Source organism: Colossoma macropomum, unplaced genomic scaffold (genome assembly GCF_904425465.1).
Source record: "Colossoma macropomum unplaced genomic scaffold, Colossoma_macropomum, whole genome shotgun sequence".
NCBI classification, from domain to species: Eukaryota; Metazoa; Chordata; class Actinopteri; order Characiformes; family Serrasalmidae; genus Colossoma; species Colossoma macropomum.
In genome coordinates this window covers 18,282,949-18,307,241 of record NW_023494786.1, presented here as the reverse complement: position 1 = coordinate 18,307,241, position 24,293 = coordinate 18,282,949, and the positions used below count along the sequence as shown (strand labels likewise).

The 24,293-nt window shown below is 37.9% G+C and overlaps 2 protein-coding genes across 2 annotated transcripts; both read right to left on the bottom strand.

The window, feature by feature from the left end:
* Window positions 1–8,175: 8,175 nt before the first annotated feature.
* Window positions 8,176–11,793, bottom strand: LOC118826099 (olfactory receptor 52K1-like). Its single transcript, XM_036596989.1, has 4 exons — window positions 10,939–11,793; window positions 10,159–10,170; window positions 8,638–8,753; window positions 8,176–8,332 (listed from the first exon to the last, which is right to left on the bottom strand). The coding sequence occupies exons 1-4, from the start codon at window positions 11,791–11,793 to the stop codon at window positions 8,176–8,178; spliced, it is 1,140 nt and encodes a 379-aa protein (XP_036452882.1).
* Window positions 11,794–17,773: 5,980 nt separating this feature from the next.
* LOC118827606 (olfactory receptor 52K1-like) lies at window positions 17,774–18,736 on the bottom strand. The gene has a single exon (XM_036599035.1). The coding sequence runs from the start codon at window positions 18,734–18,736 to the stop codon at window positions 17,774–17,776; it is 963 nt and encodes a 320-aa protein (XP_036454928.1).
* Between the last annotated feature and the right edge of the window lie 5,557 nt (window positions 18,737–24,293).

Genomic DNA, 24,293 nt, shown 5'->3' with positions numbered 1-24,293 from the left:
GGTACAGTCAGCATTTATCTTTCAAAATGACATGCTCACTACAGCTATTTACAACAGCAAAACATTTTTTCTACTAACAGTAATCACAGCTGATGGATGTGACCCATTTCAAAATTCAATTTTTGGTGCAGCCACTACTATAAGGATAGCTGAATGCCAGAAACATTATCTGCTCATACATTACATTTGCATTAAGAATTTACATGAAGCAATTTATCCTTCATATCTAGAGAATATTCATCTCTTACAAAGACAGAACTTAATAAATAACATTATCCAGACATTAGTGGAAAAAGAGGCATATGTGATTTCAAACAATTTGAAGACAGCTATTCTGCACTGATACTGTTATATGATAGAAAAGAACTTTCCACAGCACCAGAAATCGTATAATTCATTTCGTAACCTCAACCACATTTAATATTACAGATGTATGCTATATTCTGTTAGTGCAAAGGCATTGAAAAATAATATAATGTTCTCTGATGAACACTGAAGAATTGAAGTATTTCTCTTGCACAGTCACTTATCAGGTATCCTCTTTTGCTTCCCAGAGGTTGATTAAAGCTTGACATGATCTCTGCTTCTATATACATCCAGTCATGTTCTCATGGGGCTATGCTGTATTCCTGCAGGCTTTTCAGCTGGCATGGCAGACCCATGTTAATCTCTTGTCCCTCTGCATCTCGCATCAACACACAGGATGGATCCTGTCTAATATGAGGCTTCTGTCACAAACAAGGCTTTTAAAGAGCGCAAGTTTAAAATTGCACATTTTTCTATAAGCTTTTGGGAAAACAGTCTGAGTTGGATATGTAGCCGTGTTTGTCACGGCTGTTTCACAAACTGTATACTCATATTCTCTAAACCTGTATGATCATAAGTGAGTTCTCTCAAGTCATCATCCAAGTTCAGGGATGATGCAATGCACGGAGGTGTGTGTAATAAATGTGTGCACTTTGAACTAGAATCAGCAATTATTTGGTCATATTTTGACATTTTCTCTTGAGAGGGTAAAACTAACCAACCACTCTTTAGATACTAGCATATATACATTCTTTCATATACTAGCATAATAACGCTTTCATCACACCTTCTGACCTGGTTAATGTTACTTTGGAAAAGTCTTTACAAAGTGATCATTCTATCAACACATCAAGTTTTCATTTGCATGGTTATGCCACCTAGAGGTCTTAAAGGTATCAAAACCTATTAGCATGTGTAGGCAAAACTACACTTTCCACTAGCACCACACCACCCTCTAAATTCTCTCATTCTGATTGTACAGACTAGGTTGGATTAGAGGAATGGACTGGACTGGAACATAAGGATTCATACAAGGTCTAACGTCACTCTCTTAGTAGGTCCCCCCCTCCACAGGTTTCACTGTGACAGTATCTCTACAACTTTATGCACAATCCTTAATTTGTAATGACCTGACCAGTGCATCAATTTCAGTTTTAAGATGATGAATTTTGTCCTTCTGAATGTGTTTGACAGCTTTTAGTTCTGAGTACTGTTTTTGCTGTGACATGAGGATCACTCAGATGCTCCTGGAGTATAGCTAACCAGACGTGGCTCTTCAACAACAAACAGTGTGCTTCTTCAACAGGAGCATTGACAGTAGGATGATGAGGGGTTATTCAGCTTTTCTTTACACTCTACCATTTACAAAGCTCAGCCATGACTTTCAAAGATATGGTCACTAGTCTGGATACAACAACTTAGACATATTGTACATCAAAACCCACTCAAGAGCACCTTTGTTGTGTTTTCTGCTCGCCAAATTTGGTGAAAACAGCTGAAACTGGTTGCAGAGTAAAGTTGCAGGCCCAACCGCAAATAGCATCTGGAGATATTTATATATACACCAGGGGCCATATTACAGAAAATTCTTAAGTCTGCGATCATATCTTACCTGCTTTGTCGTCATGGTAACTTCAGTTAAGACTGAAGTTAGGACAGAAGCTATTACAGAACAACAGTTCTTAAGTCTATAATCTTATCTTATTTCCAGATAAGAAAACAGTATTACAGAAATATCCTAAGTTGCCAAAATATCATAAATATTTTCTTAACTTTAAGACAACCCCAGAGCTGTCTTAACTTCTGTTTTAATTGCCTGTTTCTATTGTTTTATGCAGTGACAGGCAGCACAGTTCACTATAACTAGCATAATGACGCTACACTAGGTCCTAAAACAGAACCTTGTGGAACACCATACTTAACTTTTGTTAAGCAGATGATTTGCCGTTTACATTCCCAAACTGATAGTGATTAGTCAGGTAAGATCTGAAACAGGAAAAAGCTTTTCCTGTTAATCTTACAAGTTTTTCTAGCCTGCCTTGTAGGATAGTAGTCTATCATATCAAAGGCTGCACTAAGATCAATCAGGACCAGCAAAGATACATTTCCTTGGTCAGAGGATAATAAGAGTTCATATACAACTTTCACTAGTGGTGTCTCTGCACTATGATGAGCTCTAAATCCAGAGTGAAATTTTTCATATATGTAATTTCTATGCAAGTAGGAAATTAGAAGTTGTGCCATGGCTTTTTCCAAAATCTTAGATATTTGAGATCTAGGTCTATAATTCGATAGCTTGTAGAGATTAGGATTAGATTTCCTAATCAGAGGTTTGATTACTGCTAGTTTAAGAATTTTTTATATGTAGCTAAGGCTAATAGAGGAGTTTATTGTTGATAGTAAAGGCTGGCAAAATTTTTCTGTTTAAACTTGCCGGAATTGGATCTGATATGAAAGTAGAAGTTTTGAAGATATATTTTTAACCAGCTCTGTTTCCAGAAGGTAAGGCAGCAGATTGGTAGTAGTTAATTGTGCGTTTTGAATTTTTTGCCTGATTGTTTCATGCTTTATTACTAAAGACCTAAGCTGCTGTGGGCTGATATATCTGGACTTCAGTAGCTGTTTTATTCTTAGTTAAATAAGCATATGATTAAAATGAATTTCATATGAGAATGGCTAAATTATCTATATTTACACCAAAGGTCAAAATGAAGGCAAGAGTGTGGTTGCCATAAAGAGTAAGCCCCGTTACATTTTGAGTGAAACCAACGTCTAACAGTAATACAAATACCTTACTTAGTGGCTCCTGTGATTTGTCAAGGTGGCTATTAAAAGTAGTACTTTATTCAGGAGTGTTATTAAACATGATAGAAAGTTAGCAAATTCCTGTAAGAACTCAGAACAGGGCCCTGTAACTATGAGTCAACGGGAGTGGGAATGACTATGAAACTTCTTGGTAACAGGACATTAAGTAGCTCATAGCTTAGAGGGACTTTTAAAGTTCTCACAAAGTGCTTGCAAGAGTACATCATCTTTGCTGTGATGGTTGTTACATGTCCACCCTGGATTAGCTGTTTTGCGTGCTCCTGGTTGTAGTTACTGATGCAGACACATAAGTTTTGTACTCTTTTGCTCATGCAGTTTTTGTGTGTGTCTGTGCTAGCTTTGTCTTGCCATATGGAGATTTGTCCGGTCCATGTCAGCTTGTGTTTTCATGCCTCAAATTGTTAATCACGCTAGCTTTATTGCCTTGCTCTCTCTCTCTCTCTCTCTCTCTCTCAAACGCTGCTGTGTTTTCTTGGGGTTCTGGACAGGTTAGATGGGCGCGCTCATACATTTTTACACCATGTAGTAGCCCAATGTATAGACACCTTAGGTAAGGGGCAGGTGCCAACCCTTGTGTTTATGTTTTGATATAGGAAAGATCAGTGTAAATAGGTATTTTGTTTTGCTGGTAGGTGAGAACTTAAAGAGCTAGGGTAATGTTTTTTTTTTCTTTCTGTTTGTTTTGATTATTTCTTTCCTTTAGCCCCGTCCAGGTCCAGAATCTCGTTCTCTTTAACAGCTAGCATATTTGCCATTTTGTAAATATTGTAAATAGTCATGTTTTGGAGGTCTCACTATGGTCCTAGCATGAGTGTACTTTACCCCTAGCATGCAATAAATTAAAAAAAGCAGAATCCCACTCGTGTCCTGTTCCTTCCTGGTTCGTGCTGCAAACATCACATTTTAAACCATTTGTTACTGACCCCAATATCCTCTAGGCTTTCCTGTGGGGTCGTAACATGGTTCAGATCAATAGTCAACAGTTTAGTTTCCTAAAAAAATGTTTCTTCAGAAAGAATCTAGAAGTTTGTATCAAATTCTGCACAGACAAATTGCCTACAATGACTGATTATGTTCATATCTTTTATACATAGCAGAGACTGCTTGGTGTTAATTCCTGACTACTAGGAAACCACTCAGTATCTTATGGTATGTTAGCAGTAGTTACCTTAAGCCAGCCAGCAGTGGGCAACATATCCTTATTATCTCCATATAAGGATCTAGGTCTCAAATCCCTCATTCAATTCATTTCTACTCTAAGTTACACTTCACAAGCATGAAAGGATAGAGTCCAGGATTTTGTGAAGTCACAGGGCTAAACTGAATTGTTGAGTTTTTGGTTTGTGCTGCCCTAGTGGCTGTACAGATGTACATGTGAATGTGAACCCACTTGGCTGCTTCCCACACCTTCTTCCCCTGGCTATCACAGATAAAACACACCCCTACTATGACTGAGGATGCTGACTGAGATAAGCTGTGTCAAGGGTGAACTTCTGATTAATAAGTGCAACTGGACAAGATTTATGAGAATAGAATAAAACTAAAAGATGTGCATAAAGGCAGATTCAATAACTCAAACACTACCTTCAATGTAATGCAGCAGCACTCTCATTTACTCAGTGTACCTGCCAACAGTTAACCATCTGCCATTTAATAACACATTAAAACTGCTCACTTTTACTTTAAATGTAAACAATGGCCATGTTACAGAATAGAATACAATCCAAATACTTCAATAGGCCTCTGACATGTTATGGAGGAAAAATGTAGTTTTGCACATTCAGTAATGGCAGATGAAAGAGAGAGAGGAGAAACTGTTGCCACTGGTTATGTCACCGCTCCAAAGCAGCATAAGATTTCCCTTCACTGGAAGAAAGAGGCCTAGGCACATATTTTTGTGTGTTGCAACTAGGAATAATGGTATGAAGGAACTGTTATGGTATCAATGAACTGCATGAAAGTATGTGAGGCCTAGTGTGTGCCCTACTGAAGGGCAGTTTGCCCTGACTCAGGTTTAACTGGATCTGGTAATGGTTCTTATCTTCAGACTGTTGTATCAGCTTCCTTTTGCCTTGCTGGAATTCATTCTGTCTCTGTTCTACTCCTCTGTCTTTTCTGTAGGTGGGATCTTCATCCTGAGCTGGATTTCCCTGGCCCATGGTAGGTATTTCATGATAGGTATCCTTCCCTCTCAATTCCTGTCTAACAGGTATTCTGAACCAGTAACCTCCTGAGCGTTGTTCCTCCTCTGAATCAGTTACATCACTGGTGAGAATTTGTTCTCTTGGGTTCCTACTGATTAAACTGAGTCTCTGTCTGGGTGGCATGTTATGGTTTGCCAGGACCTGGGGGTATGAGAATAGGTAGGTTATTAACTAGCAGCAACAAATTGTGATGCAGGCTACTGGTTCTTTGTCGATGACCTGTCTCTAGGGCAACCACATAAACTCAATTTTCTGCTACTTGTTCTTTTTTTCATACATATATTGTTCATTCCCAGTATGATCTTAGTTTACCAAGACCTCCATGCTCACCAGGGTGTCAAAAACCTTGCCCCCAGGCTGCAGAACTACCCCGTTGTCTTCCAGTAATAATAGGATTTGCCTCTGGCACTAGATTGTTTACTGTTTTCCTCAGCAATCTTGTACGCATCAGTCGTCATCCGAGACCACTGTGAACTAGGTGAACTAGAGGTGAGGCTGCCCAGTGGAGCACGAATGTGGGTGACTTTTTTTTGTGTGATACATGGGTGGGTGTTCTTGGAAGACATGTCAAGAGCAGCAATCCATGCACATCCTTTTGCTCAGTAGCTCTACTCCCTTGCTAGATTGCATGCAACACACGTGGAGACAATTCCTCAGTGCATTCCTGCATGTATCTGTCAATGTCAAGAGGGATGCATGACAATGTGTCTGCATGAATGTTTGCCTTCCCAGGTCTGTATCAAGAAACAATATCACCTATGTCACCCTCAGCTCCCCACCCTGATGCTGGTACAGGACAGCCCCAAGACCCTCCTCTGATGTGTAAATATGTGGTATGAAGGGTAAGCTGAAGTCAGGACAAGCCAACACTGGAGGTGTCACCAGCATGCCAAGAAGTCATTCTAGTGCTACCTTGTGCTCGCTTGTCCACTCTACAGGGGTATTAGAGGCAAATTGTGGGCCTTTGGTCTTCTTCATGGCTGGCTGGATTTGTGATACCCCAGCCTTACCTTGAGGCAGCTGGTAGAGGGGTCTGGTTATCTTTGAAAAGTTCTGTATATAGGATCAGTAATAGCTAAGAACCCCCCCCAAGTCTCCTTACATCAGCAACAGACTGTGGCATTTTGTTCTTTAGGCACAGCTCGGCATCCAAATTCTTGGGGTTTATCCTCACCCCATCAGCAGATACCAGGCAACCCACATACCTGACCTCTCGCAGGAAGATATTACACTTTTCTGGTGTAAGCTTTACTCCATGGAGCTGGACCGCCTTGAAGACTTTTCAGACCCCTTCCACATGCCCATCAAGGGACTTGACATATTAAAGGATCAGCACTTATTTCTGAGGGTATCTAACTTCCCCTTCATACTCCGCTGGAACACTGCTAGCATGTTCGATAGCCTGAATGGGATTCAGACCCATTCGTAAAGACCCCAGGGCGTGATGGAAACAATGTAGTGTCTGGAGCTCTCAGCACTGAAGCCCTGATGATATACCTTTACTTAATCCAAAATACTGAACCATGTGTAGCCACCAAGTGCATTAATGACATCCCCAATTTGAGGCAGTGGGTGCCTGTCTGGGATTATCTTCTGGTTGAGAAGTTGATAGTCAACACAGAGGCGAAGTGTTCAGTCCTTCTTATGGACATAGACGATGGGAGCTGAGTATAGACTTGGATGTAACTATCCACTCCTTTGCCAAAAGATCCTGGATATACTCCTTAACTTTCTTTGAGCAATGGTTTTGGCACTGATGAATATGCCCATTGTTCTGGTATGCACAAAATTCAGTTCTGGCTTCAGTACTGGTGATTGAAACAGCACCAATAGCATAGCATTAGGTTGACTAATGCTCTGGCTGGCCTTAAATTAGTTCTTCTAGCACATTGAACCCCAACAATGGCCTGTCAAGTGGTAGGTGACTCACTAAGAAAGAAATATTAATAGACAATCTAGGTTCTTTTGTACCAGGAAGGTTGACAGTAATAGCCACCCACACTTCAAATGGGATAGTGTCAATATTTACAGTCGGGTGTCGTAACTGGGTATATGTCACTCCAATTCCAGTTAATGATGCTTACCTGGGCGCCTGTGTCAAGCAAGGCTGCTACTGACTGTGACGAACAAGTCACTATTATGTGCCTTGTTTGACACATTTTGAACACCCTGATTTGCCCTGTTTCAGCTGCCACATTGACTCAAAAATGCTGGTGAGAGCATCTATTTTGGCTGTTTTTTTTTAAGGGTGTCCTTTCTACTTTTACTCTCATGGCTATCTTGATAGGGGGTGCAGTGTGGTGGAGTGTTCTACTCAAGCTGGGCACTGTGTGCCACAGTCTGTTTAGAATGGGACAACTGTCCTTCTCCACAGTTCGTTCCCCTCTCTCTCCCACCTCCTCACTGGAAGGCATAGAATTCTCATTAGCCATTAGCTGGCTAAAGAGGTGCTAAAGAGGTGAACATGACTATGATCACCAGACCCTTGACAGTGAAAACTGCAATGAATGATAGACCGTTGGAGCTGTTTCAAGACTTGAGGCCTTTGGACTGTGGAACTGCAGGACGCTGCTGGCTGGGAAAGGAAGCCTTGAAAACAGTGTGCCAGAAAGTGGAAGCAGAGTAAAGGTTTGGACAGCTGTGGTAGGCTAAAAGCTTACCCTACCCACCTGGTCAGCTTGGGACCATGTTTTCTAAGGTGCCCAAATACCAGGTCCAACCCTTCATGTGACTTTGAAAGATGTAGAACATGAGAATATCATCCAAATAAACTAACAACATGTGAAACATCAGATCTCTGAGGACCCCCTCCATTAAGCGCTGAAATATTGCCAGGGAATTACAGAGCCCTGGTCTTCTCCTGGTCTTGCTCATCAGCTGCCACTTGGAAGTACCTGGCAGTTAGGTCCAGTGAAGAGAAGAGATCTAAAGCATCTAGTGTCTCCTCCACCCTAGGAAGTGTGTTGGTGTCTTTCTGGGTCACACTCTTCAAGCTTCTAAAATCACAGCAAAAGTACACTGACATATCCTTCATCACAATCACTGCTGGTGACACACATGGACTGCAGCTCTTCTCCAGAACACCTTGTGTGACCAGGTCATGCACACATTGCTTGAATTACTGGAACGCTTCAATGATGCTGCTTGATAAGGTGTGCAGTTAATACACAGTGTGCCACTGTGGTGGTGTACCTGTAGTCACTGCCATAAAAATTCAGCACAGTGAGTCTCGAGAAGGTGGTTCAGCCTATGTATCTGTGTTGGAGTGAATCAGTGAAGGTCAACTTGCACCGAAACAGACAATGGCCAGTGCCCTTTGATCCAGATATGGTCTCCTGCTCTAGTGTCCTGAGGCAGCTCCTCAGCTGCCTCTTCAAATTCCACCAACTTTTTAGGCAGTACCTTCAGTGGCTTGCCCTGCACAGCAGAACAGGCTCTTTGCTCAACTTAAGCAGTCTCACTGGTACCTTTCTAAGCATGTCAGAACACTGGCTACCAGTAGTCTGGTAACTGAAGCTAGCGACTGGTGACGCCTAAATCAGCACTTGGCATCCTTCACCATCTTAGTTAGGACACAATGTAGGCTTGTGCTTGCAGTGTGAAGTTTAAGTTGATCCATCATATAGACCCCATTCATGCCTGCAAAGAGGCCATGAAGCCTATCAAGGACATTCTTCCCTAACATGCCAGGGACATTTCTAAACAATATTATTGTATTTCAATACTATTTTTTTTGTGGCAATTATACATGATTTTTTATATAAAGAAAGCTGCAATTGTGCTGGCCATTTTAGCACAGTCTTTCATTGGGGAGGGGTATAACTTGTGTCTACTCTTCAATATTACTATTTATTACATATTCTATTTATTCAGGAGACTTGCTTTCAGATTTTCAAAGAAATCTGCAAGGGTATTTTTCCATTTATCTTATGACTGTACTTAATGGCTGAGGTGGCTGGAAACTAAATAAATGGTGGTCTTTTCTACTTATATTTTTTAACAGTACTGTACATCATGCAATACCCTCTGGAAAATGTTTGAAAAATGAGTTGTACATAATGGCTGTATTGACTGGAAATTAAATAAAATTAAATAGTAGGCGTTGACTTTTGCACAGTACTGTATATATAAGATATTCATCATTCATTTTATTTTAATTTATAAACATAAAAACAAAGTGTATTTTTTGTTTTTGGGTTTGTCATTATATAATTTACTTTTACCGCCATTATATAATTTACTGCACACTGAAATGTGTTAAGAATAAAACTTACTGCTCACTCAAGTGTGCTAAGAATAAAACAGTACCCATCTATAAGAGAGTGAATTCACATTTAGTATTTCATTTGTGTCTTTGTTTATAGTACGGCCGGCTCTAGTATTTTGGGGACTCTAAGCAGGATTTTTTGGGAGGGAGCACTCCCCTAAACATCCCTTTGGGGGTGTAGACACTCCCCTAAATCTACACCTTGTAAAAAGTGTGAAAATAAAAGCAGAGAGAATATTTGTTTCCTCTAAAGCCTCAAGCTAATGTTTTGAATGTTAGCAACTAATTTGATGTGTCCTATTTGTATTTTAATTGTCTGTTGGACTGAACACTGCCATGGCATGTTTATTTATTTTCAGTCTAATTTTGTTTATGTTTAAGGAAAAGATTTGCTAAGTAATTGTGTGTATACGAGCAGGTCCAAACATTTATACATATGAATCTTATAAATAGTCTTAAATAAACATTCCTAATTTAGCAATCCTAACTTTGTTTACATAAAATTAGCGGACCAATTAGCTTGCCAGCTGATGTACTGTGAAATTAGAAGCTTACTAGTAAAAACAACTTGGTGCAAATAATGTTAAAAGTAATGTTAACATAAGGTAATTACCTAGAAGTTGTTAGGGTTTTAATTTACGGATTTAAACACATAGTAATACTGTTTCTTGATTTTTTTTTTTTAACTTTGTTATCAGTGAAGATACTAATGCAAGTGAACACTAACATTGCTCAAACATATGATCATGTCATCTATAACAATAATTGTATAATTACATGTTCACAAACTATAATAATAATAATAATAATAATAATAAATGATTACTATTAATAAAATAGTTTGTTAATCTATTATTTTTCTTAATTAATGTTGCTTAAAAGAATACAGCTCAACAAACTAAAGAAATAATATGACCAAAGCACACAAAAATCAGTGAGAGGAAAGCACCACTAGTGAGTTACTCAACACGTAGTATAAAGTGGAAAACATTAACACTGATATAAACATAAGGGAGACATAACACACAGCAAAATATATATATGTATTTTTTTCATTAATTTGACCACATACTATACCATATGCTATATATTTGCAGGGCAATCTGCCATTCACAGAATCTAAACATAAGGAAACAATTAACAGATATTTTTGTAGAATTATGGTAAGTGTTTTTTAAACATGTGGCTACTGAACAGGTTTGAATAACTGCAGCCTACATCACTAAATTAATGTGGTAAGACTTTCACATGGTTAAAGAATTTTAAAAACTGCTGCCTTATTTCTTTTGTTCTTATTCCATAAATAACTGGATTGAAACAACTTGGAAAAAGTACATACATTGTACTAATGAAAATACGGCTGTTTGGAGAAAAATCATTTCTAATTCTATATGACAAAAAAGCCATCAAGGTAAATACTAAACTAAATGTGATGACGATTATATGTGTAATACAAGTGTTGATGGCCTTCATGCTGGACTTGCCTGATTTCATTACAGAAGCAAATATCATCACATAAGATATAGTAATAAAAACAAAATCTGTAGTTGGTATTAGAAGAGCAGTTGCAAGTCCAACTAAATTATTAATAGAAGTATCTCCACATGCTAGCTGGACCAATCCCATGTGTTCACAAAAACAGTGATCTATCTCATTCTTCGTACAAAAATGCAACTTTCCAGCCAAAGAAACCACTGAAACGTTTAAGAGTGTATTTCTAATTACTGGAAGAATAATGAACTGTAGAAAGTTGGACATTTGCATATAATTATGATAAGAAAGAGGTCTGCATATAGCAAAGAACCGATCCAGAGCCATCCACAGCAGCAAAGTAGACCGATATGAACCGACATACTGAACACAGAATATTTGTATTAAACAGCCAACAAGTGAAATCACATTCCAGTCAAATAAAAAGCTGAGAAGCATATTTGGTACAAAAAATATTGGCATAAACAAGTCTACGACAGCCATTAGACCAATTAAAACAAACATCGGAGAGTGCAGAGCTCTCTGGGTGATAATTAAAAATATCAAGATGGAGTTGGAGGTGGTAGACAATAAAAGCATAAAGAAATATGGGAGGAATAGAAAGCGCCGCCATTCTCCCAAAGAATAGAAGCCATTCAGTTTGAAAATTGCAAATGAAATATTTTCTGCAGGAAGATCTTGCATGATTCTCATCACCATGGTACAGTCAGCATTTATGTTTTAAAAACCATGCTCACTACAGGTAACTACAACAGCAAGATTTCTTTTACTGCTGCCAACAATTGCAGATGATGGATTTGATTCACTCGGTTTTTTGGTGCAACAGCTACTATAATGCTAGCCAAATGGCAATGACAGTATCACCTGTCATTACATAACTTTTGCATTATTCTCTTTTATATGAAACAATCTATTTTTTATATCTAGATTAAAGTGAGGATATTAGAATTTGAAAATGTTAGAAAAACACTGTAAACTGCAAAATCTTGCAGTTCAAGCAATAACATTCATTTTTATACAAGAATATTTATGTACTACGGTCTGTGCAAATGCACTAAAAAAATATAATCTTCTTTCAGAAATGCTAAAGAATTTAAATATTGCTGTTTGGGCAGTCACGTATCACATATTCTATTTTGCTCCCCAACAGCTGATTAAAACTTGACATTTGTCTCTACTTCTATATAAAGCCAATTGTTCTCATGGGGCTATGCTGTATTCCTACAGGCTTCTGAGCTGGCCTTAATCTCTAATGCCTCTGCACCTCCCATTTATACACATGCTGTACTTTGTCTAATATGACGTTTCTTCCACAAACAAGGAAAGCATGAGCAAAAGTTTGAGAAAAGGACATATTCATATTTCTTCAGCATCAACAGTACTTCAATATTTTACATTCTTCTCCATGTGAGAGTAAGTTCAACCATGAATTCTTGTAACCTTTCAAAGACAATACATCAATATATTAAACAGTGAAAGTGGCCTCTGCATCCATTTACTGAAGAATATTATGACATTATCAGGGGTATATGTGCTTAAATAAATGTTATCCTCTTTCCTGTGGTTTACAAGTGGCAGATCACAGGAGTAAAGTTAGGCTTTGTTAAAAATACACTCTTTCTGCATGAGCATGGCACCTGCACATCTTAAAGGCACCAAATGTGCTACCAACATGTGTATGGGCTCAAATAATGATATTTCATCACCACTTGGTTACATTTCTCCCCTGCACAAGGGTAAGCATCCTTGATTATTCATTTACTACAAAGGCACTCGATCTCTTTTACTGCTTCTTGTACTCAAACTAGCTAATTTGCAAAACAGTTGCGGGACATATGGTGGTCATAATCAGGACTAAATTAGGTGTATGATGAAGATTAGAAATACTGTCCTGCATTTACGCTTCTACTCCTGCAGAGGGCAGCAACAGGAAGATTCAGAACATTATAGTTTCAGAAGCCTGATTGTCAGATATAAGCAGTGGTGGAAAAAGTACAGAAAAATTGTGGATAAGTAATAGTATCAGTACTGTATCAACTTTTTACTTATATAACAGTGGAAATATGGACCTAAAGTGACTGAAAGTACACAAGCATCTACATTTAAACATAATGAAGTATAAACAAGTATATGTTAATTGAGAAGTGAATGTTTCAATAAACAAATTAGAAGTTTTATTTTTAATGAGGTGTAACGCAGTGGTGTGTGATGCAGTGACTAATTGGTGGTACTCCTTCTCTCAGAAAGACAAATTAACACAGTTAAGATAGGGCAGCTTCATTTTAGGGCACTAAAATATGAATGTCAATTTAGATATGAATTTGGTTGAATGTTTAAATAAAAATACATTAATACACAGAGAAACACAAGTGATTGGCAAGAGAAAAGGAGAAACTTTGAAGTACTTTGAAGCACATTTCTAAATGAAAATGCAAGGATAAAAAGTACCTTCTTCTTCATGAAAATCTGAGTGAGTACAAGTGTAAGTACTCAGTTTCAATAATACTCAAAAACAATTGCTTAAGTATTTACCACCTATGAGTGGGGTCAACATCCTGTACACCTTGTTCTTTTAAAACCTGCCCATCACCTGAAAGGATGTCTCTGGTAGTTGTGCCTGGTCATCGTTTTAACTTTTGAGGTACGTTTTCCACAAGCAGCACACCATCCTCTGAACACTTAGAATCTGATCCTGATCCTAGGGATGGACTAGGCTGGGTTAAAGGAGTGACATGGAACATGCAAAACTCCAATAAAAAAAAAAAAAAATCTAATTTTTCTTTACTGACTGAAATATTAAAATTTGTTTACAGTGTGATTGCTTTAACTAACATTTTTCTATAGCATATAGCATTTTATATAAAATAGCAGTGGCTATTTTAAAAGTAAATGCAACCCCATTTCCAAAAAAGTTGGGACACTGTGCAGAATGTAAATAAAAATAGAATGCAATGATGTGTAAATCATGTAAATCATATTTTTAAAGGAAAACTCTACAAAGACAATATATCAAATGTTGAAACTGAGAAATGTTATTGTTTTTTGAAAAATATATGCCCATTTTGAATTGAATGCCAAAAAAGTTGGGACTGTGAAATTGTATTGTTTTTTTTTCCAAATATATGTGCCCATTTTGAATTTGATGCCAACAACACATTCCAAAAAAGTTGGGATGGGGACATGTTTACCACTGTGTTTCATCACCTCTTCTTTTAACAACACTCTGTAAGCGTTTGGGAACTGAGGAGACCGACTGCTGTAGTTTCAAAAGTGATATATTTTCTCATTCTTGCAGCGACAAACTGTTTTCATAGTGTTTTTCAGAAATGTTGAGCCCATACAATGATTTCCGCTACAGAATCATGTCTGTTTTTAATGCAATGCCGCCTGAAGGCCCAAAGATCATAGCCAGCAAATATTAGTTTTTGGCCTTGTCCCTTACATACAGAGATTTCTCCAGATTCTCTGAATCTGTTAATGATATACACTGTAGAGGATGAAAAGCAGTTCTTTGCTATTTTATGTTGAAAAACGTTATTCTTGAATTGTTGCACTATTTGATCATGCAGTCTTTCACAGAGTGGTGAACCTCTCCTCATCTTTACCTCTGAAAGACTCAACCTCTCTGGGATGCTTTTTAAACCATGACCTGTTGCAGATCAACCACTGGGTTTTCTTTTTTTAGCATTACACAGCTTTACCAGTCCTTTGTTGCCTCCATCCCAACTTTTTTGGAATGTGTTATTGGTATCGAATTCAAAATGAGCAAATATTCAAAAAAAAAACATAAAATTTCTCAGTTTCAACATTTGATATGTTGTCTTTATACAACCCCATTTTCTAAAAAAGTTGGGACACCATGCAAAATTAAAAATAAAAACAAAATGCAATGATGTGCAAATCAATTAAACCCTATATTTCATTGAAAATAGTACAAAGACTATAGTACAATGATTCTCTAGTGGAAATCACTGTATGGGCTCAGGAACACTTCTGAAAACCACTGTCTGTGAAAACAGTTTGCCCCTGCATCCATAAATGCAAGTTAAAACTGTAAAACGCAAAAAAGAAACCAAACATAAACAGGATCCAGAAACACCACTACCTTCTCTGGGCCTGACCTCATTTAAAATGGACTGAGCAGAAGTGGAAGTGTCCTGTGGTCTGCCAAATCAACACTTGAAATTCATGTTCACTGTGTCCTCTGGGCTAAAGACCACTCAGCTTGTTATTAGTGCACAGTGCAAAAGCCAGTATTCATGACGGTATAAGGGTGCATTAGTGCACATGGCATGGGTGACCTGCACATCTGTGAAGGCACCATTAAAGCTGAATGTTTAATACATGTTTTGGCAACATATGCTGCCATCCAGACAATGTCTTTTTCAGGGAAGGCCTGGATTATTTCAGCAAGACAATGTCAAACCATATTCTGCATGTATTACAACAGCATTGCTCTGTAGAAAAAGAGTCTGGGTGCTAAACCGGCTTGTCTGCAGTCCAGACCTGCATTTGGTGCATTATAAAATGAAAAATACAACAAAGAAGAAAAAACACTTACAGAGTTTTGTTTAAAAAAGGGTTGATGAAACACAGTGGTAAACAACTTTTTTGGCATTAAATTTGTAGTATTCTCCTTTAAAAATGTGGTTTACATGATTTGCATATCATTGTATTCTCTTTTTATTTACATTCTGCACAGCGTTCCAACTTTTTTTGGAAATGGCGTTGTACAATATTACAATGTTATCAGCTCTGCTCTGTGTAGCATCACAAATAAAATCTCTAAAAATGATCTCATGTGATACATCTGCACTCACTTTGCACACGTGCTAAGCTCCAAAATTCAAAAAGCACTAAGACATATTTGCACGAACAGGCACAACAGATTAATTTAATTATCAACAGGTTACATTTGCAAGCCGAACATCAGAAGATAATGACTTTACTTAATTTAATTAGCACTACGTACTATATGTCTTGGGATATGCTGATGCACGCATGTTTTAATAATGAGTATCAAGAACACATCTGGTCAGTCACTCAGTGTCTCAGTAAAAGACAGCAACTACCATACCGGTTTTAGCTAATCATCTAACCTCAAATATTTAGAATATCAATGACAAAATATGTCCTCAAATATTTAGAATATCAAAAGTCAATTCTTTTTCCTCCTCAAAGCTCAGGGGATGCAAGCTGGGGCCATTCATTAACACCACAGATCTAAAGTAATCTGCAAAATTCGCTCTTTTAGTTTACACAGAGACTGCAAAAGGAAGATATAAAATCTTTCATTATGTAGTGTGTCCATCATGTATGTTTGTTTTTATTGTTTTCAGGGGACTTGCTTTGAGTTTTTCCACAGAATTCTGCAGATTTTTTTTCCATTTATCTCCTGAAAATTAATACCTTATACATAATGGCTGTGATGACTGGAAAGTAGCCTCTTACTCTCCTTGGAACCACCGGTGGTTCCAAAACACACTTCGTCATATTCTTCACAACTTTCATATTTCATAAGCTACATTCAAAAAGTGAGTGTCATATGAGAACTGTAACCGTCTTCTTTCCAGTCAAATAGATGGCTAATGTAATTTTAAACCCTTATAATAGATTTTTGTCTACTGAAAGTTGACCCATTTTTCCACAAATCTGGGCTATAAACTATAAACAGATGGTGTCTCTTCAGTGATCTGCTCTGTAAAAATTATTTTTATAAAATAATACAAAGAGCGTCTAAGATATTTGGCTTTCAGCAGTAAATTGTAAGTACATAGCAATGTGTTTGTGTATGATCATAAAACACATTTTCTGTTAATTTGAGGGGAGCTTTTACAAAAAATATGTAAATAAATAAATAAAATTAAGATTTACATTCATTTCATGCAGTTACTGAATAATTTGCCTTAAGATTTGGTCATGTAAATTCAGATGGACAAACCAAAATATACCTTGGAGCATAAGAGGTTAATCAAAAGAAAGGGTGGTCTCAGACATTTATACAACACTGTACATCAAGGATATTCATTTATATGAATTTGTGAATGTCAAACAGACTTTTTGTTCTTGGGTTTGCCATGATAGAATTTACTTCATTATACACTCAAATATGTTAAGAATAAAAGTCCCTGTCTATATAGAGAGTGAATTTGCAATCAGTCTTTCATTTTTCCTTTCTTAACAGCCGTGTTACATTCAAATGAATAAATTGTCAGCACAGCCTTGTTGATGAAATTTAACATAATTTGAATTATTGCATATTAGGGTGAGATATCTTTATGTAGGAAATGTTTGCCTCTACAATTAGTTTGCGCTTTAACTTATGGATTTAAACAAATACATTTTAAACAAATTTCTGATTTTTCAGTTATCAGAAAAGTCACTAATACCAGTAACACTAACACAGCTCATTATGTCTATAATAATAATAATAATAATAATAATAATAATAATAATATGTTATTCACTTTTTTTCTAATCCAACATGGAACTAAGCACACAAAACTGAATGAGTGGAAACCAGCAGCAGTTACAGTCTACATGCTGTACAAAATGGAAAAAATATATATTCACAAAACACAGTGCACAATACTAGGTATTCATGTAGTCTTTATTGTATTTTTTAACATGCAGCTACTTAACAGGTTTAATTAACAATGTTACAGCGTACATCACTGAATTACTGTGGTAAGACTTTCACATGGTTAAAGAATTTTAAAAACTGCTGCCTTATTTCTTTTGTTCTTATTCCATAAATAACTGGATTGAAACAGCTTGGAAAAAGTGCGTACATTGTACTAATGAAAATACGGCTGTTTGGAGAAAAATTATTTCTAATTCTATACGACAAAAAAGCTGTCAAGGCAAATATTAAACTAAATGTGATGACGATTATATGTGTAATACAAGTGTTGATGGCCTTCATGCTGGACTTGCCTGATTTCATTACAGAAGCAAATATCATTACATAAGATGCAGTAATGAAAAGAAAATCTGTAGTTGATACTAGAAAAGCAGATGCAAGCCCTAGTAAGTTATTAGTTGAAGTATCTCCACATGCTAGCTGGACCAATCCCATGTGTTCACAAAAACAGTGATCTATCTCATTCTTCATACAAAAATGCAACTTTCCAGCCAAAGAAACCATTGTGATATTTAACAGTGTATTTCTAATTACTGGAACAATAATGAACTTTAGAAAATTGGATGTTTGCATATAATTGTGATAAGAAAGAGGTCTGCATATAGCAAAGAACCGATCCAGAGACATCCACATCAGTAAAGTAGATTGATAAGCACCAACATACTGAATGAAAAATATTTGTATTAAACAGTCCACAAGTGAAATCTTATTCCAGTCAAATAAAAAGCTGAGCAGCATATTTGGTACAAAAAATATTGGCATAAACAAGTCTACAACAGCCATTAGACCGATTAATACAAACATCGGAGAGTGCAGAGCTCTCTGGGTTATAATTAAATATATGAGAATAGAGTTTGACACAGTAGACAATACAAACATAAAGAAATATGGGATGAACAGAAAACGCCGCCATTCTCCCAAAGAATAGAAACCATTCAGTTTGAAAATTGTGAATGAAATATTTTCTGCAGGAAGATCTTGTATGCTGCTCATCACCATGGTATCAAAAAATTCAGCATTTGTTTCAAAAAGACATGCTCACTACAGCTAACTACAACAGCAAGATGCTTTTTACCACTTTCAATAATTAAAGGTGATGGATTTGATTCTTTTACATATTCTAGTTTATTGGTGCAAACATAACTACAATTTTAACTAATGCCAATATTATCTGTTGTTCCATGGCATTTGAATTATATTCTTTTATATTAAATATTTTTTAGATCTAGATTGATGCAAGACTAGTCATTCCTTACATAGACATAACTTCATAAATAATGATATTTATGCATCTTTTTGTGACTTAAAACATTCAACATTCAAAATCTTTTTAAATAACAAAACTGAAGACGGCTATTCTGGAATGATGCTACAAAGAATGCTGTGTAATCGAAAAATACTAAGCTGCTCTAAAAATCTTGCAGTTCATTTTATAACAGTGACAACATTCAACAATAAACAAAGATGTATACTACAGTCTGTTTTGTGCAAAACCACTAAAAGTCCTCTTTAGAACAACTGAATTAAAGTACTGCTCTTCGCGCAGCCACTTATCACGCATTTTGCTCCCCAACAGCTGATTAAAACTTGACGTTTGTCTCTGCTTCTATATACAGCCAGTTGTGTCCTCACGGGGCTATGCTGTATTCCTACAGGCTTTTGAGCTGGTATAGCAGAGCCCTGTTAACCTCCATTCCCTCTGCATCTCCCATCAACACACATGCTGTACTCTGTCTAATAATTCCTCCACAAACAAAGCTTTTAAAACACAAGTTTGAGTTTAAAAGATTGATATATAGTAAAAGCATATAAAGGTTTTCTATGAGAATTTGGTTTGTCTCCCAAACTGTATGCTCATATTCTGTAGATTTGTGTAATCATGAGGGCATTCTCTCAGATTGTCTTCCAAGTTTATGCACTATGTAATTCACAAACTTCACGTGTGTGTGTCAAAAATGTGTATACTAGAATTAGTAATTGCTTGGTCATATTTGCTTAATCTGAGCTGCAGGGGTTGACATGTGCCTCGACAAGCTGAATAGAAAAATGAGTAATAGAGAAGAAGATGTTCAAAAAAATGTCCAAATTCGTCCATCTTAAAAGTGAAATGAAAAAAAAAAAGCTGCTGTACAAGCGAGTGAAATAAGGAAAATGGGTAGTGTTGGTGTAAAGCATGCTGCCACTGGACGCTGGAGCAGAGGAAAGTCAGGGTTTGGCGAATCCCGGGAGAACATTACCTGCCTGACTGCATTGTGCCAACTGTAAAGTTTGGTGGAGGAGGGATAATGCAATGGGGTTGTTGTTCAGGGGTTGGCCTATGCCCCTTAGTTTCAGTCAAGGGAAATCTTGATGCTTATGCTGTAACAGAAAAAGGCCTTCCCCAAACTGTTCCCACAAAATTGGAACCATTCAATTGTCCAAAATGTCTTGGTATGCTTCCAATTTTGTGGTAACAGTTTGGGGATGGCCCTTTTCTGTTCCAGCATGACTGAAAAAGCAAGGCAAGGTCCATAAAGGCATGGCTGGGTGAGTTTGGTGTGAAAGAACTTGACTGACCCACACAGAGCCCTGATCTCAACCCCATCAAACACTTTGAAAGGAGCTAGAAAGAAGATTGTGAGCCAGGCCCTCCCGTCCAACATCGGTGTCTGACCTCGCAAATGCTCTTCTGGATGAAAGGGCGAAAAATCCCACAGACTCACTCCAAAATCTTTTAGAAAGCCCTCCCAGAAGAGTAGAAGCTGTTATAGCTGCAAAGAGGGGACCAACTCCATATTAATGCCAATGGATTTAGAATGGGATGTCATAACAGCTCTGGTAGGTATAATGTGTAGGTGTCCCAGTACTTTCGTCCATATAGCGCACATCAATTAAACACGTATTTACTTATTTTATGTCCCTGTGTGATTTATAATTTTGGCCTACTACCCTTATTTTTTCTAATCTGTAAAAATTGTTGAATGAGCTTTTTTCTCAAGCTGAGCCCTGGGTTAGGTCCCTCCAGTTGTGGTCTTGCATCATCCTCTATGTTGCCTTCTGCTGCGTCCACCCTGTGGTCCAGGCGATTTGCCATTCGGCACATGTTATGTAGGACTGCCGTTGCTTTAACGAATAACACAACCTTCTCTAGGCAATATTGTTACTTGTGTCATGGTACCGCCACCTAAAAGTTACAAAGAACTCTCATTCATTTCGGACCTGTAGTATTCTAAGCCACATGTGTCAGGATCCAGTCCTTGCAGGCCAAAACACAGTAGACGTCAGCACACTGCATCACTGAACACAACTGATTCAGCTGATCAGCTAATTAGCAAATACTTCATGAACTGAATTCAGAGAGTTAGATGAGGGTAAATGCTAATCTCTGCAGCACTTTGGCCCTGAAGGTCCCCAGTTTGACATGCCTGTTCTAAGATGTCATTTATTCAAATAATGTTTAATTTATTCAATTTATTTAATTTATAGTTCAATGTCTTAAAATTTCTTAAATATGTGCTCTTCCAGAGACGCCCTTACATTTTTTATGTGTCCGGTAATACCTTGATTGCAAATATCAAGTAAATAATAAAACATTAAATCACAACGGATACAATAAATAAATTAAACAATAACATTGACAGAAACTTCTGAATAACAATAAATCTAAGATTTATTAGTGGTAGCTACAAATTTAGTCTTCTGTTGGTCTTACTGCATTTCTGCTAGTGTTTGTTCATTGGTAACAGGAGTCATCAGGAAAGGCTTTAAGATATACCTTGATACCTGAATATACGTAGGAGCCAAATTACTGATTGAAGTTGCTACCACTCTAAGATTTCATGACATAGCTGGCTGAGAAATCTGCACTGTATAAACAACTTTGCTTTAAAAATTAGTGCATTAGTTACCTGCACCACAACCTGAAGAGCCCCATGATGCCTCGTTGGTTGTTCCAAATCTGGCCACAACTGCTCAGCTAACTGCAGTATTATGGCCTGTAAAAGACGGTAGTTGCTGATAAGCAACACATTGTTTGGGTCCACCAAAAGTCTTTCAACCATTTTACTTTTGTAGTCATTGTTTAGTATGATGAATAAATGTAAAGCCATTATGCTAGATACCTTAGTATGCTAAAGTTTTTCTATCACAGCTGCCTATAAACAACAGGTTCTATTTCCAACTAAATGTTTAAAGGTATAAATGGAAACTTTAAGCAAAAGTTAAAGCACTTCTGGGGTTGTCTTAAAGGTAAGAGAAAAATTGGGATATTTTAAAAAGTTAGGATGTTTCTGTAATACTGTTTTCTTATCCACTGTGATGGACTGGCGACCTGTCCAGGGTGTTTCCTGCCTTCCACCTGATGACCACTGGAATAGGGCTTCTATTCTATACTGAAAAAAATGGGTAGAATAGCTGTAATCTGCTGCATGGACATCCATTGCCACAGGATCTTATGTCACCGTAACAGCACATTTTATCACAGGTGAGTGGCAGCCAGTGGCTTATGTGCTCCAAACAAGAGTAGTGAATGAGAGCCTTCCAGTTCACTTGGCACATCGCTTCCGTTTGATTTATTAATAATAGATATTGCAAGTAAATTCATCATGGACTTCTTAAAAAATGGCTTTAAAAGTACCAAGTCCTCACACAGTGAGAAAAAAAGAAATCCTGTATAGAAAAAAGATGCATCAAGATGCATCGATAATCATTTTATAATCGCATTGTAGCCCTCTGAATCGTAATCGAATTGAATTGTGAGCTGCCTAGAGATTTCCACCCCTAGCATCTTGCCACGAATGTCAACTAGTAAACCCACCAGCCATCCCAAACACAACACTGTGCTCCCTTCCCTTGATTTAGGTTCCCTTGAACAGAATTGGTATGGGCCTTGTCAGGCCTTTAGACCGGAGTGCACAGGGGTATCACTTTATACTGGTCTTAGAGGACTATGCAACACGTTACCTGGAAGCTGTGCCTTTTCACAATATCTCAGCATGCAGTGTTGTGGAGGCACTCTTCCTTGTGATCTCCTGAATGACCAGGACACAATCTTTATGTTGCGCACTTCACACAAACAATACAAATTGCTAGGGATTAAGTCGATTCATACCAGTGTTTACCATCCACAAACGCATGGGCTAGTTGACCCTGACCCTAATCAGGCCCTGAAAAATATGATTGTTTTTAAGTTTTTGCACAAGGATCCTAGGAATTGGGATAAGTGGCTAGAACCCCTGTTTGCTGTGTGAGATGCCCCACATCCTCCATGGGGTTCTCCCGTTTTGAATTATTATATCAGAAAGTTTGCTCCAGATGCAAGATTAACAGAGCTGCATGTACAACAGGGCCACTTGCTGTGGGAATTTGCACAGAGAGTTAAAGTACTACTTTTTCTGTCAATATCGAGCTCTAAATTACTTAGCACATGGCAAGGACTCTTTGAGGTGGTGGGTGGTGTCAGCTTATGGCTGGACAGCTGCCAAAAATGAGTGGGCTGTGGGAGTATGTGGCAGGGGGATCATGGCCAAGTGCCATCTGTGGGGTGGGGAGCTGGTTCTGGAAGGACAGCAGACTGATTAGTGATGATGTCCACCTGAGTGCAGTTACTAATATGCCTCTGTTTCAATCAGTAGGTCTTGAGAGACTAGAAAAAGAGGAGCTACAAGGCACAAAAGCAAGAAAAGTCTTAGAAGACTGAAACCTTTTGTGTTTAGAGTGGAAAGATCAAGAGTTACATTTTTTTTGTTTGTTTGTTTAATAAAAAGTACAGCTATGCATGTCCTGCCTCTGCTGTTCTCCTTTCACTCAAGTCATTCCAGGGTCTCACACTATTTTATATCTACTTTCTTTAACATTCTTTATTTATAATTCTTTATCAAATTCATTCTACTTATTTCATTTGTCCTTTAGTTAAACTGAAAAATAAGTTTGCACTCACTAAGACAAATTCCTTGTATGAGTTCCATACATGGTGAAACAAAGTGCCTCTGTTTCTGAATATCTTTATTTACATGTTTTTAAACTAACCTTTACTTCTTTCTGTGGTGCTGAGAAAATGGTGGCTGCCACTGAATGCGAGCTCTGGATGCTGAGCAAAGAGCTGCAGCAGTTGGATCAGGGCTTTCCTGAAGCAGAAGAACGAGCCCCACAAGCAGAAAGCATGGATGAAGTTCCGCCAGATGAAGTGCTGCATCCATGTCTAACACCGGGATTGCCCATCATCACACCCACACTGGAGCAGGGCTGGGAACGCCAGCATGGCTGGGGAAAGAGAATGTCTTCACCAATCCCACCTCCACTGGATTTCACCTCCTGTAATGGGTGCAAAGCCCTCAGCTCTCTGCCTGCTTCAGTGCCTCGGATAAAGTCTCAGGAGAGTGTTCTTATAATTGGAGACTCCATGGTGAGACATCTAAAAGTAGCTGGCTCTAGAGGTAATGCTGCTATCTCTTGTTTTCCAGGTGCCCAGGTCTTAGATATTTCCAAGCGATTTTCCGCTGCTCTAAGCACACATGGGGATGTAAGCACCATGGTCATTCATGCAGGGGTGAACGACATCTCATCCCGTCAGAGTGAA

Coding starts and splice junctions, on each gene's coding strand:
- LOC118826099 (XM_036596989.1), bottom strand. CDS start 11,793: ATGGTGATGAGAATCATGCAAGATCTTCCTGCAGAAAATATTTCATTT. Junction 8,333..8,637: donor ATCAAAGGGCACTGGCCATT/GTCTGTTTCGGT, acceptor CTGTGATTTTAG/AAGCTTGAAGAGTGTGACCC.
- LOC118827606 (XM_036599035.1), bottom strand. CDS start 18,736: ATGGTGATGAGCAGCATACAAGATCTTCCTGCAGAAAATATTTCATTC.